At 41.9% G+C, this 12,915-nt stretch overlaps 1 protein-coding gene across 7 annotated transcripts in view; it reads right to left on the bottom strand.

Annotated features, from left to right (window-relative positions):
* The window catches only part of FMNL3 (formin like 3), a 129,008-nt gene that overhangs the window by 14,044 nt on the left and 102,049 nt on the right, over positions 1–12,915 (bottom strand). For 6 of the 7 annotated variants that reach the window (XM_073580206.1, XM_073580207.1, XM_073580208.1 and 3 more), the window contains exons 5-18: positions 9,206–9,289; positions 8,725–8,877; positions 7,867–7,978; positions 7,233–7,309; positions 6,015–6,108; positions 5,639–5,713; positions 5,455–5,565; positions 4,880–5,029; positions 4,236–4,337; positions 3,535–3,832; positions 2,263–2,328; positions 2,054–2,178; positions 1,393–1,595; positions 2–236 (exon numbers count right to left, since the gene is read on the bottom strand). In XM_073580206.1, the coding sequence (XP_073436307.1) occupies positions 2–236; positions 1,393–1,595; positions 2,054–2,178; positions 2,263–2,328; positions 3,535–3,832; positions 4,236–4,337; positions 4,880–5,029; positions 5,455–5,565; positions 5,639–5,713; positions 6,015–6,108; positions 7,233–7,309; positions 7,867–7,978; positions 8,725–8,877; positions 9,206–9,289 (1,885 nt within the window). The remainder of the gene's footprint in view (position 1; positions 237–1,392; positions 1,596–2,053; positions 2,179–2,262; positions 2,329–3,534; positions 3,833–4,235; positions 4,338–4,879; positions 5,030–5,454; positions 5,566–5,638; positions 5,714–6,014; positions 6,109–7,232; positions 7,310–7,866; positions 7,979–8,724; positions 8,878–9,205; positions 9,290–12,915) is intronic. The other variant, XM_073580212.1, reaches the window with a different exon arrangement.

Here is a 12,915-nt window from a genome sequence, read left to right as displayed (position 1 = left end):
CCGGTGTGAGCAACTGCAGGTTCTCATTGAAGTTGCCCATGAATGTCATGATAGACATTCTCTGGGAGAGACGTTCCACTTTACTGAAGAGCATCATAAATCGGTCTTCATCGGAAAGGTCCTCGAGAGGCTTCCTCTCCCTCTCATACTGTCTCAGTAACTTAACTTCTGCTTCTGTGGGAAGAAAACGCACCAGACACTCCACAAAGTCCACAGGGATTGTCCGCAAGTCGAACCTGTAATGAAGCCAAACCAAGTGGATTATTTTATGAATTTGTAAGCATGAAAAAATATATATTTTAGATTTATAGATATACTAAAAAATCCAACAGTGCTCCAATGGCAGAAGTGTGTTCTACAGTTTCACAAATATTGTCCACTTTTGTAGGGGCATGTTCTACATTTGTATGACTATGGTCTAACTGTATAGGTGTATGTTCTAGATTTGCATGAGTATGAACTAAATTTCTAAGTGTATGGCCTAATTTTATAGTATTATGTTCTAGATTGGTATGCTTATTATATGTTCCAGATTTGTTTGCCTATGTTTAAGATTGAGCAAAACCAATGAAATGTTGGCAAAAGTGCAATGTGTAGGTACATGTTCACATTGTGCCAACCTAACCTATGTAGATAAAAGCGAGATGAGCAAATACCCTGCAGTAAGTAAATAAAATAAACATATAGTAATAGTGCATGTAAATAACAGAGGGGACATACTTGACAATGGGCTGATCAGAAAAACGTAAAAGTCGTCCCGCCCGACAAGGTGTACCCAGCCGGGACGGTGCTATCTCTAATATTAAACCTCACCCATGTGTTACCAGACCTCAATGTACGTGGCAACAGAGCAGGACCCAGACCTAACTGTGTCACGGCAGGATGGCTTTTACGCTGTGTCAGCTAAGTACCCCATGTTATTTACATACACTATTACTATTCAATTATTTACCTACTGGAGGGTATGTGCTCATTTTGCTTTTATCTTAGGTTTTGCATATTCTAGATTGGCATCAGCTGCAGATCAGAACCTACTGTCTTAATCAGCTGTGAATCTGCAGTACCGGCAGCGGCTGCTACGCACTGAATGGAACTGTGCAGTTAAATTCAGTAATTATATGCAAGCCACCGCCAAAACAGCTATTTGATGGGGGTGTCAAGCGTCAGACCCCTACCAATCTGATATTTATTACCTATCCTGGAGATGGGTCAATCAATATGATATGCGCAGACAACTCAGGGCTTTGTTTTGTGCCTGAATAGGCTGATCTGTCACATTTAACCGCAAAAACAGCACAACATGCAGCGCTTATTTGGTGAATAAAATGACAGCCGTGATGCAGGTGTGAAAAGAACCTAAATGTAGGTAAAAAGATAAAATCAGAAGCCTACGTTTGGATGGCTTTACAGATCTCCTCCGTTGACCTTCCAGCTTTTCGTAGAGTGATGGCCAAGTTCTTGGCTCTGTTAGCTTCTAGAAGGGTTACTTTGCTGACGGACTTCTGAGAAGATTTATTCTTGGAGCAGGTCAGGTCTATGGCAGCCCCTTGTGCTTTGGTTTTGAAGATCTCTTCAAATTTATCCATATCCAGATCCTACAATGGTCAGAAGTCATGGACAACATTGCCGGAGATCAGGAGTATACGATTACACCGTTATTTCATAAAACAACAAATTATCAAATTCATTTGGGACAAAAATCAGCAGTGAGAATGTAGATATTAATGAGAGGGAGGCCACAAGGGTAGGGGGCATAGTTAACACGATGGGGTTACGCTACCATTGATTAGTAAAATCACATTAATATCTGGAAATATTCATTTAAAAAGGTTGAACTATTGTAGGAACGGGACTAGCTTATTATTCCCCAAAAAACGGCGATCTGAATGTTACTCCATAAAATGGCTGCTAATGGCGCTCTATGTGAATCAGGACAAGAAGTAACGCTCCGCTTTTTATTATGCACAGTGCTACATCCCTTTAATATCCATAAGTGTATGAGCTGCCTTACATGTACAGGCTATAATAACAAACACCGTGCAACTTATTTCACCTGTAAAATGCGCTCGTCGTCAAGATCGCTGAACACTGTCCCACTAATCTGGTTGGGCTTGAGTGCCGTCCAATTAAAGACAGGTAAGCGGAATTTCGTTTTTATTGGTTTCTTGATTCGGATGGCTGAAATAGGAATTTTAGGGTAAAGTGTGGAACCAAATTGGCACAACCAGAGCTTATGCTATACTGGCCACCTGGAGCACTTACCTGATAATCCAGTTGTGATGATGACAGGACAAGACGATGGAAGTGGCGGTGGGGGAGGACATTTGTCTAGAGGAGTAAATAGAAATTTCAGCTATAGATGTCTACATAAATAACTATGCATCCACAACCTAGAAGACCGGCTGAAACAACACATCACTATAATAATGAGGACGGGGTCGTGAATATATTTCAAGGGGTTTCCACTGTCTAAAAAACTTGTGCCTTAACGATTACATGCTTGTAAAACACCAAATAATACTCACTCACTACATGTCCAGCGCCAGCTCGCCGACGCTGCTCCCATCTCTGTGTTTTGGTTGCAGCGGTAACATCATGACTACAATGTAGATCACTGCCCTCAGTAGCTCGTGTCGTGGACATCAGCAAAAATGCTCATCTCCGTGATTGGCTGCAGCGGTAACATCATGACTACAATGTAGATCACTGACCTCAGTGGCTCGTGGCCAAGAGCAAAAAAGCTCATCTCAGTGATTGGCTGTAGCGGCGATGTACGTTTTTATTAATTAAGTCACCGGTGTACACAAAATACAGAACAAATAAGCAGTGAAAAGAAGACGCAGGACACAGGGGAGGGGAGTACGTTCTGTATCTCATGTTTTACAATTATGCAATTGTTTGGGCACAAGTTTTTAAAATTTAAAAAACTCTTTAAAGTTATTGCCTAATCTGCCGTATTTTGCAGGCGAATCATATTGTTCTCCAGTTTAGGTTATTGCCATTAGTACAATTTTAACAGAGGCCACTTTTTGAAGTTTTTATTTGGGCTCTAAAGTATTTTATTAAATAATCGTTTTTAGACCCAACAACTATATACAGAATGCTTTCTAGTATAATAACTAATATAAAAAGTATACTTCTTGACAGACGAGTTGGCACCCTTGTGCACATAAAGCTACCGGTGTGCAGGCTCCATGGTTTTCAATTGATAGTTGTCAGGTGTATGTAAGGATTGAAGGCAAGAATAGTTTTGGATAAAAAGAACGTAAATACCCTTAGTTTTGGATAAAAAGCACGTACATACCCTTAGTTTTGGATAAAAAGCACGTACATACCCTTAGTTTCAGATAAAAAGCGCACACATACCCTTAGTTTTGGATAAAAAGCACATACATAACCTTACTTGTTAATACAGAAAACACCTCCATTCCCACCACAACACTGCTGCTTTACAATGATCTACTATTCCAATAGCTGCTAATATTTGATAGGAGCGTAAAATAGATATTTAAGTGAACAATCTTACACCCTTACTTTGCATAAGTGGAGGGGGTGGAGGAGGAGGTGGTGGAGGCGGCGGAGGTGGTGGCGGAGCTGCAGGAGCAGGTGCAGGAGCCGGGGGTGGTGGTGGAGGTGGTGGAAAGTCTGCCATTGTACCAATATCTCCACCAGAACCCCCAATAGGTGCCAGCACAGTGCCGGCAGACCCATGTTTCTGCTGGTGCAAAGCATTGGCCTGTTCCAGCTGCCGAAGATGTTGAACAGCTTCCTCCTTTTCTTTGATGATTTTCCTTAGCGTGTTCACCTGGTGACTAGTTTTCTCATACGTTTCCTTAAAAACACAGAGATAATGGAGTTAACAGCCAAGTATTCATTCAGTAATAACTCACAGTAATTCACAACATTTCCAGCTTCATATGTCGTGTAGTATTTATCCTTACGGTAATGTCGGACATTGTATAACAACACAGATTTTCGGCAGATGCAAACATCTTATACATATCTAGACACATATATAGAAGTACAGTTGTTTGGAAGTTTTAATGCAAAGTTCTAAACATTGTTAGGAAATTCCTAATACTGGAATGATGTCATGAAAAGCCTACAGAAACAAAAGTAGATCTGGAGAACATGCACGCCCATAGTAGACAGTAATGATACATAATTTACTCCATTATATAAATCACATCCAGGGACACAGATCCCACATGTAGTAATCATCCTTAGGGTCTTACCCTCATGAGCTCCAGGTCCTTCTCCCGTTGTAACAGAGTTTTCTCAAGTTCAGCCACCCGCATCATGTTCTCATTCTCCAAATCCAGCAGCTTTTCCGTCATCTGGTAGAAAATCATGGTTTCAATAATTGGATGTGCAGTGCCTACAAGGTCTACTAAACGTTTTCCCACAAAGGAAACTCCGCTCTCTCGTATCGTAAGTTGAAACTAAAAGGATTTTTTTTTTTCACTTTAGACAAGATACTGGGAAAAAAAACCTTAAAATGACCAAACATTCCAAAGGGGAAGGATGAGGTCACACACGTCTTTCACTTTCACATGTGTAGTGCTGCAACTTATGTGGATCGCCCTCGCAGCACTTCTTCAGGAAATCTTATCACATGATTACAGTTTTATCTACCTAACAATTCGTTTCAAAGCAAATAAACAGCAATGAAAATAATATTTACAAATGAGCCATACAATCACATAATAAAAATACCAATCAAGTGCAAAATAAGAATGAAAAATAACCTATTATTTCAACCAGAGAATCAACAGATTCCCAGAGAATCTCAAGTTTGTTGGGTATCTCCATTAATAGAAATGCATTAAGGTAGAGATGTCCTTCACCCAACTAGTGAAAGAATTCTACATTTACTCACGTGAGACAGATGTTCTTCCAGCTCTTCCACTTTCTCAAGTGCAACATTCTTGGTCTCGGCATCTTCCAGCAGCCCCCCAACATCAAACACATTGTCCAGGTAAGCCTGGATCTGAACCAACAGTTTCTCACTCTCTGTGTGCTTGGACTTCTGTAGAGAAGCAATGAATCAGAAGTTGACATCAGATCGGGAGGTGTCAGTGTGAGAGCCCCATTTAGTCATCGCAGTTCCACTAGTTTTTAGAAAATACACACGTCAATAAGTAATGAACGTGGTTTCTTGTATGTATTATTTATTCCATCTTAAAAATTAAAATTCCACATCACACAGTGGAATACATATTGACGCACTTCAACTGAAATATTACAACTCAGACCGACAACGTGTCGAAACGCGTCCACATGGACTACTACTCTGCTGACGTGATTTGGAATTTTAACTATTTTTTTTAGTATTGATTTTATAATGGTTGTAGCTAGCGAGTTGACTGTGGCTTTGGAGATGTGCAATGGGCAATAATTATGGATCCCACAGTTTCACAGTCTAGTTTCAGAAAAATACATTTATATCCTCACCTCCAGAAATTCTTCAAGGCCCAACTTGGTGAACTCGAATTGAAGGTGTACACGGAAATTCATGTCTTCCACAGAATGGACAACGATGTTAATGAACTGCATGCATGCAACCTGAAAGAATAACCGTATATTAACAAGTGATCTTGGCAGCAGAATGTAAGTAGAAGCCAGTCCCGTCCCTTACCATGAAATCAATGTTGCCATCTTCATTTCGGAAATATTCCATCAGCTTCTCAAAGCGATGCTTCTCTTTACAGACCTGAAAAAAATGCAACAGATTCATTTATGCTCAATTATAGTTACAACACAAAGGGATATATGAACAGCTTAGAAAAATGCAAGGAAGACCGCAGTAAAAAGCGGCACGTGTTGAAACACAATGAAGTGCCACCCGAGCGGCCCCCACTATAGTGTGTGAAGTGATACCCCAATAAACTGTATAAAGCACCATTACTTTAATATAAAAGGATAGCCATTAATGCATTTAGGGATCCCAGTACCGCACACACTGAAGGACGCTCTAGAGTATAATTATTTAGTTTCCTAATCTCCATTTTCACCTCTTTAAAGTTGTCAAAAGCAGATAGAATGATTTCATGGCCTCCTCGGACAAGACACACAGCCGCCAGTAGTTCTAAGACCAGAGCTTTAGTCCTAAATACCATAAAAAAAATGTCAACTTAAAGGTTTGTACTAGATTGTGAGTAAACTGCAAAACTGTGAACTGTTACTAGAGTGCAGTAGAAAGGAGCAGAGAGGACCTCAGGACAGAACACACTGATACAAGGTATAAAGCAGAACCCGGACATGACCCACCGGGGCACAGATTACCTAGCCCTCTGTAAAACTTAAGGCCCCGTCACACATAGCGATCTCGCTAGTGAGATCGCTGCTGAGTCACAAGTTTTGTGACACAACAGCGATCTCACCAGCGAGATCGCTGTGTGTGACAGCGATCAGCGAGCGGCCCCCCTGCCGGTATCGCTGATCCCTGCAAGAAACCTCTGGACATTTCTTTTGTCGCTGATCTCCCGCTGGCCAGCACGCATCGCTGTGTGTGACAGGCGGGAGACCAGCAATCAGCGATAAAATAATTAAAAAAAATATATATATATTGTTATTCTCACCTTCCGACGACCCGTTCAGCCATCCTGCCTCGCTCCGGTCCCAGTGATCCTTTGCAAGAATGACCGCGAGAATGTCATGGTCTCGCGACGTCTCGCGGTCATTCTTGCAAAGGATTACTAGGACCGGAGCGTGGAGAGAGGCGGGAATGCTGCGCGGGACGTCGGAAGATGAGAATAACAATATTTTTTATTTTAATTCTAATTTTTGACATGAATCAGCGCTGAACACAGCGATGCCGCGCGCGTGGCGTCGCTGTGCTAATCGCTGGTGAAGCTGTCTGTCTGACAGCTCACCAGCGATCACATAGCGACTTACCAGCGATCCTGACACGTTGATATCGTTGTCGGGATCGCAGGTAAGTCGCTAAGTGTGACGGGGCCTTTACTTTCCTACTAAACCTAATCTTAGACGTCCCTAGAACACTACTTCCTATATGTCTTATGTTGTCTGGAGCTTCAGTCACACCCTGCTCTGGGGGACACCGGTTCACCACTTGGGTGGTATGCTACTATCAGTACAAGGACCTCATTGCCTTTTGTGCCACCTCTCCCACAACATTCATCTTAAACTGTTGCTTAGTAATCTATGCCCTTTACATTGTCTACTGATTACAGAATATGAAATATTAAAAATGGTATTATGCAGGTTACCTTGGATTCTTGTTGTTCAAACTAAGAGCAATTTCATTGACCGCGTGAGGATGAGACATTACCAGATTGAAGCCATACTTGAACAAAAGTTAGAGAAAAGCAGTTGTTACTGTCCAGTACAATTGTAGACACCAATATGTGTGCATGAGCATTTATGTGTAGGTTTGTACCTGTATGTACATTTATGTGTGTGCGTGCATATGTACTGTATGTGTATGTATGTTTGTGTGTATATATATATATATATATATATATATATATATATATATATATATACACACATACATACATACACACACGCACACAGTATATGTGTGTATGCATATATATGTGTGTGTGTATATATATATATATATATATATATATATATATATATATATATATATGTGTGTGTGTGTATCTATGTATATATCTGTATATATGTTGTGTGTGTGTGTATACATATGTGGTTTGTGTGTGTATGTATGTATGTATATTAAGAAAGCATCTGTGTATATGTATATGTATGTATATATATATATATATATATATATATATACACACACACACACACACACACACATATATATATGTGTGTGTATGTATGCGTATGTATGTATGTATGTATGTATGTATGCATGCACCTTTTCTTTACCTGGTAATTCATAATGGCTCGCAGGCACATGATGCACACATGTACGTCGTCCTTCTGACTGACCAATCTGGAGTTTTTCAGAGCTTTCTTTCCCGGTAACGTATTGTAGCTGCTATTGGGAGAAAGTGATTTTGGGAGGGTTAAGAGCCTTTGCTGCCTATTACAGGACACATTTCCTTCTCTAGTTGCACAAGCCTACATTGACAAATGAGTTTATATTATTATAGTATTTACATTCCAACAACGGCAGAGCCTGGTGTAAAGTAATGATTACAATGTGGTGGGATTCTTGTGGCAGTAACACCCAAAAAATAAAAATGGGTCGCACAATGTTGATATAATAAAATAATCAAATAATCTTCAGCAGAAATGCATATATGTTTTGCACGGATTTATAAATCATGTGTGACAGGGGTCACAGTTTTTATTTCTGCTCGCAGTAGGGCATCGCAGTTTTGGCACGCACCACTACTTATTGGTCTGCCTGATGGCTGAGAGGGGCGCTGTGAAGCCCACGAGAATATGGCAAATAACAAAACACTTGAACTCACCAGATGGGAGTTTCATAGTAAACCATTTGCACTACAGACAGATCAATGACGAAACTAATACATACTTTTGCAGTATACCAACCAAATACATTTAAAAATGAATATCCATAATGGATTTTTGGGGAAATTCTAATAAAATGTAACCGACAATAGAAGAATGATAATTCAAGGGAGCTTATGAATGGACAAGGACCCTTCATATTTCCAGGTGCTACTTTTCAAGAATGGACAAGACAGGGAAGAATCACAAACATAGCATATTGGCAGGTCGGCTGCAGGGACAAGGAGCTAGCACACAAATACATACCGGAGCACAGACTGGCGGGCAGAGCGAGCGAGGCCGTTGGCGAAAGGGGCAGGGAGGGCGTTGGGATTCTGCAGATCCTCGATGGATCTGCTCCACGATTTGGACTTTTCAACCAAGCCATCCTCCCCGTTTTCCAGGCCATCAAAATCAAACCTACATCAAGAGGATACAGAAGAAGCTTGAGCGGCCAAGGGACAGAGAGAGGACTGGACAAAGCAAAGCAGCAGAATGGTTTCCAAACTGAAAATGCGCAATGGCTGGAGTGATCCGGACCGAAAAACAGACGACTGCAAACCGAGCTCCAGATGGAAGGCGGTGCAGGGTGGAAACGGTTATTGGGGCACATGCTTCTACATCAGCACTAAGACGGAGCTGTACAAGCATCTTTACTATTAGTGTGGAGAGTTCCTCCTCATTATTACACCTAAGCTCTTACAGTTTTCCTCATGTGTATACTCCAGCATGATATGCCTATACTTACATAACCGCGCACTGTGCGAAGGACAGATACTCCACCAACACATCCAGGCCCTTGTTGTCATTGTTCAAAAACTCCCGCACCCACCTGGAAAAAAGCATAAGTGTCTGTATCAGAAAAGAGCATGTCAGATCACATTTACAGTGGCGAAAAAAAGTATTTAGTCAGCCGCCAATTGTGCAAGTTCTCCCACTTAAAAAGATGAGAGAGGCCTGTAATTGACATCATAGGTAGATCACAACTATGAGAGTCAAAATGAGAAAACAAATCCAGAAAATCACCTTGTCTGGATTCGGCAAGATTTATTTTGCAAATTATGTTGGAAAATAAGTATTTGGTCATCTAAAAGATGCAAGATTTCTGGCTCTCACAGACCTGTAACTTCTTCGTTAAGAGGCTCCTCTGTACTCCACTCATTACCTGTAGTAATGGCACCTGTTTGAACTTTTTATCAGTATAAAAGACACCTGTCCACAACCTCAAACAGTCACACTCCAAACTTCACTATGATGAAGACCAAAGAGCTGTTGAAGGACACCAGAGAAAAAATTGTAGCCCTGCACCAGGCTGAGAAGACTGAATCTGCAAAAGGAAAGCAACTTGGTGTGATGAAATCACCTGTGGGAGCAATAATAAGAAAATGGAAGACACACAAGACCACTGATAATCTCCCTCGTTCTGGGGCTCCACGCAAGATCTCACCCCGTGGGGTCAAAATGATCACGAGAACGGTGAGCAAAAATCTCAGAACCACACAGGGGACCTAGTGAGCGACCTAAATGGAGCTGAGACCACCGTAACAAAGGCTACCATCAGTAACACACTACGCCGCCAGGGAGTCAGATCCTGCAGTGACAGACGTGTCCCCCTGGTTCAGCCAGTACATATCTGGGCCCGTCTGAAGTTTGTTAGAGAGCATTTGAATTATCAAGAAGAGTATTGGGAGAATGTCATATGATCTGATGAAACTAAAGTAGAACTGTTTGGTAGAAACAAAACTCGCCTTGTTTGAAGGAGACAGAATTCTGATTTGTATTCAAAGAACACCATACCTACTGTGAAGCATGGGAGAGGTAACATCATGCTTTGGGGCTGATTCTCTGCAAAGGGAACAGGACGACTGATCCGTGGACATGAAAGAATGAATGGGGCCATGTATAGTGAGATTTTGAATGCAAACCTCCTTCCATCAGCATGGGCATTGAAGATGAAACGTGGATGGGTCTTTCAGCATGATTAATGATCCCAAGCACACCACCAGGGCAACGAAGGAGTGGCTTCGTAAGAAGCATATGAAGGTCCTGGAGTGGCCTAGCAAGTCTCCAGATCTCAACCTCATAGAAAACCTTTGGAGGTATTTGAAAGTCCGTGTTGCCCAGCAACAGGCCCAAAACATCACTGCTCTAGAGGAGATCTGCATGGATGAATGGGCCAACATACCTCCAACAGTGTGTGCCAACCTTGTGAAGACTTACAGAAAACATTTGACCTCTGTCATTGCCAACAAAGGATATATAACAAAATATTGAGATGAACTTTTGTTAATGACCAAATACTTATTTTCCACCATAATTTTACAAATAAATCTTGACAAATCAGACAAGGTGATTTTCTGGATTTGTTTTCTCATTTTGACTCTCATAGTTTTGGTTTACCTATGATGTCAATTACAGGCCTCTCTCATCTTTTTAATTGCGAGAACTTGCACAATTAGTGGCTGACTAAATATTTTTTCCCCACTCTATACAATGTAACCCAGCAGGGCACACATCTATACAGTGTAACCCAGCAGGGCACACATCTATACAATGTAACCCAGCAGGGCACACATCTATACAGTGTAACCCAGCAGGGCACACATCTATACAATGTAACCCAGCAGGGCACACATCGATACAATGCAACCCAGCAGGGCACACATCTATACAGTGTAACCCAGCAGGGCACACATCTATACAGTGTAACCCAGCAGGGTACACATCTATACAGTGTAACCCAGCAGGGCACACATCTATACAATGTAACCCAGCAGGGCACACATCTATACAATGTAACCCAGCAGGGCACACATCTATACAGTGTAACCCAGCAGGGCACACATCTATACAATGTAACCCAGCAGGGCACACATCTATACAATGTAACCCAGCAGGGCACACATCTATACAATGTAACCCAGCAGGGTACACATCTATACAGTGTAACCCAGTAGGGCACACATCTATACAATGTAACCCAGCAGGGCACACATCTATACAATGTAACCCAGCAGGGCACACATCTATACAGTGTAACCCAGCAGGGCACCCATCCATACAGTGTAACCCAGCAGGGCACCCATCCATACAGTGTAACCCAGCAGGGCACACATCTATACAATACAACCCAGCAGGGCACACATCTATACAGTGTAACCCAGCAGGGCACACATCTATGCAATGTAACCCAGCAGGGCACATATCTAGACTAAGCAGGGCAAAACAGCAGCAAAACATGCATATTATCTGAGTACGCCAAAGATACTCGGAAAACACCTGTACACACGTGGGTAACGCGTTATCCGAACACGTCCGCTCATCACTAATTGCAATGTATTTATAATAGTACTTGGTTCGTAAACTTTCTGTATAAATAAGCTGTATACAGTGGGGAAAAAAAGTATTTAGTCAGTCAGCAATAGTGCAAGTTCCACCACTTAAAAAGATGAGAGGCGTCTGTAATTCACATCATAGGTAGACCTCAACTATGGGAGACAAAATGAGAAAAAAAAATCCAGAAAATCACATTGTCTGTTTTTTTTTCATTTTATTTGCATATTATGGTGGAAAATAAGTATTTGGTCAGAAACAAGCAATCAAGATTTCTGGCTCTCACAGACCTGTAACTTCTTCTTTAAGAGTCTCCTCTTTCCTCCACTCATTACCTGTAGTAATGGCACCTGTTTAAACTTGTTATCAGTATAAAAAGACACCTGTGCACTCCCTCAAACAGTCTGACTCCAAACTCCACTATGGTGAAGACCAAAGAGCTGTCAAAGGACACCAGAAACAAAATTGTAGCCCTGCACCAGGCTGGGAAGACTGAATCTGCAATAGCCAACCAGCTTGGAGTGAAGAAATCAACTGTGGGAGCAATAATTAGAAAATGGAAGACATACAAGACCACTGATAATCTCCCTCGATCTGGTGCTCCACGCAAAATCCCACCCCGTGGGGTCAGAATGATCACAAGAACGGTGAGCAAAAATCCCAGAACCACGCGGGGGGACCTAGTGAATGAACTGCAGAGAGCTGGGACCAATGTAACAAGGCCTACCATAAGTAACACACTACGCCACCATGGACTCAGATCCTGCAGTGCCAGACGTGTCCCACTGCTTAAGCCTGTACATGTCCGGGCCCGTCTGAAGTTTGCTAGAGAGCATTTGGATGATCCAGAGGAGTTTTGGGAGAATGTCCTATGGTCTGATGAAACCAAACTGGAACGGTTTGGTAGAAACACAACTTGTCGTGTTTGGAGGAAAAAGAATACTGAGTTGCATCCATCAAACACCATACCTACTGTAAAGCATGGTGGTGGAAACATCATGCTTTGGGGCTGTTTCTCTGCAAAGGGGCCAGGACGACTGATCCGGGTACATGAAAGAATGAATGGGGCCATGTACCGTGAGATTTTGAGTGCAAACCTCCTTCCATCAGCAAGGGCATTGAAGA

Source organism: Dendrobates tinctorius, unplaced genomic scaffold, assembly GCF_039654945.1.
Source record: "Dendrobates tinctorius isolate UK_male_01 unplaced genomic scaffold, ASM3965494v1 ptg000064l, whole genome shotgun sequence".
NCBI classification, from domain to species: domain Eukaryota; kingdom Metazoa; phylum Chordata; class Amphibia; order Anura; family Dendrobatidae; genus Dendrobates; species Dendrobates tinctorius.
Note: the sequence above shows the minus strand (reverse complement) of the source record. Positions and strands in the feature narration are given on the sequence as shown.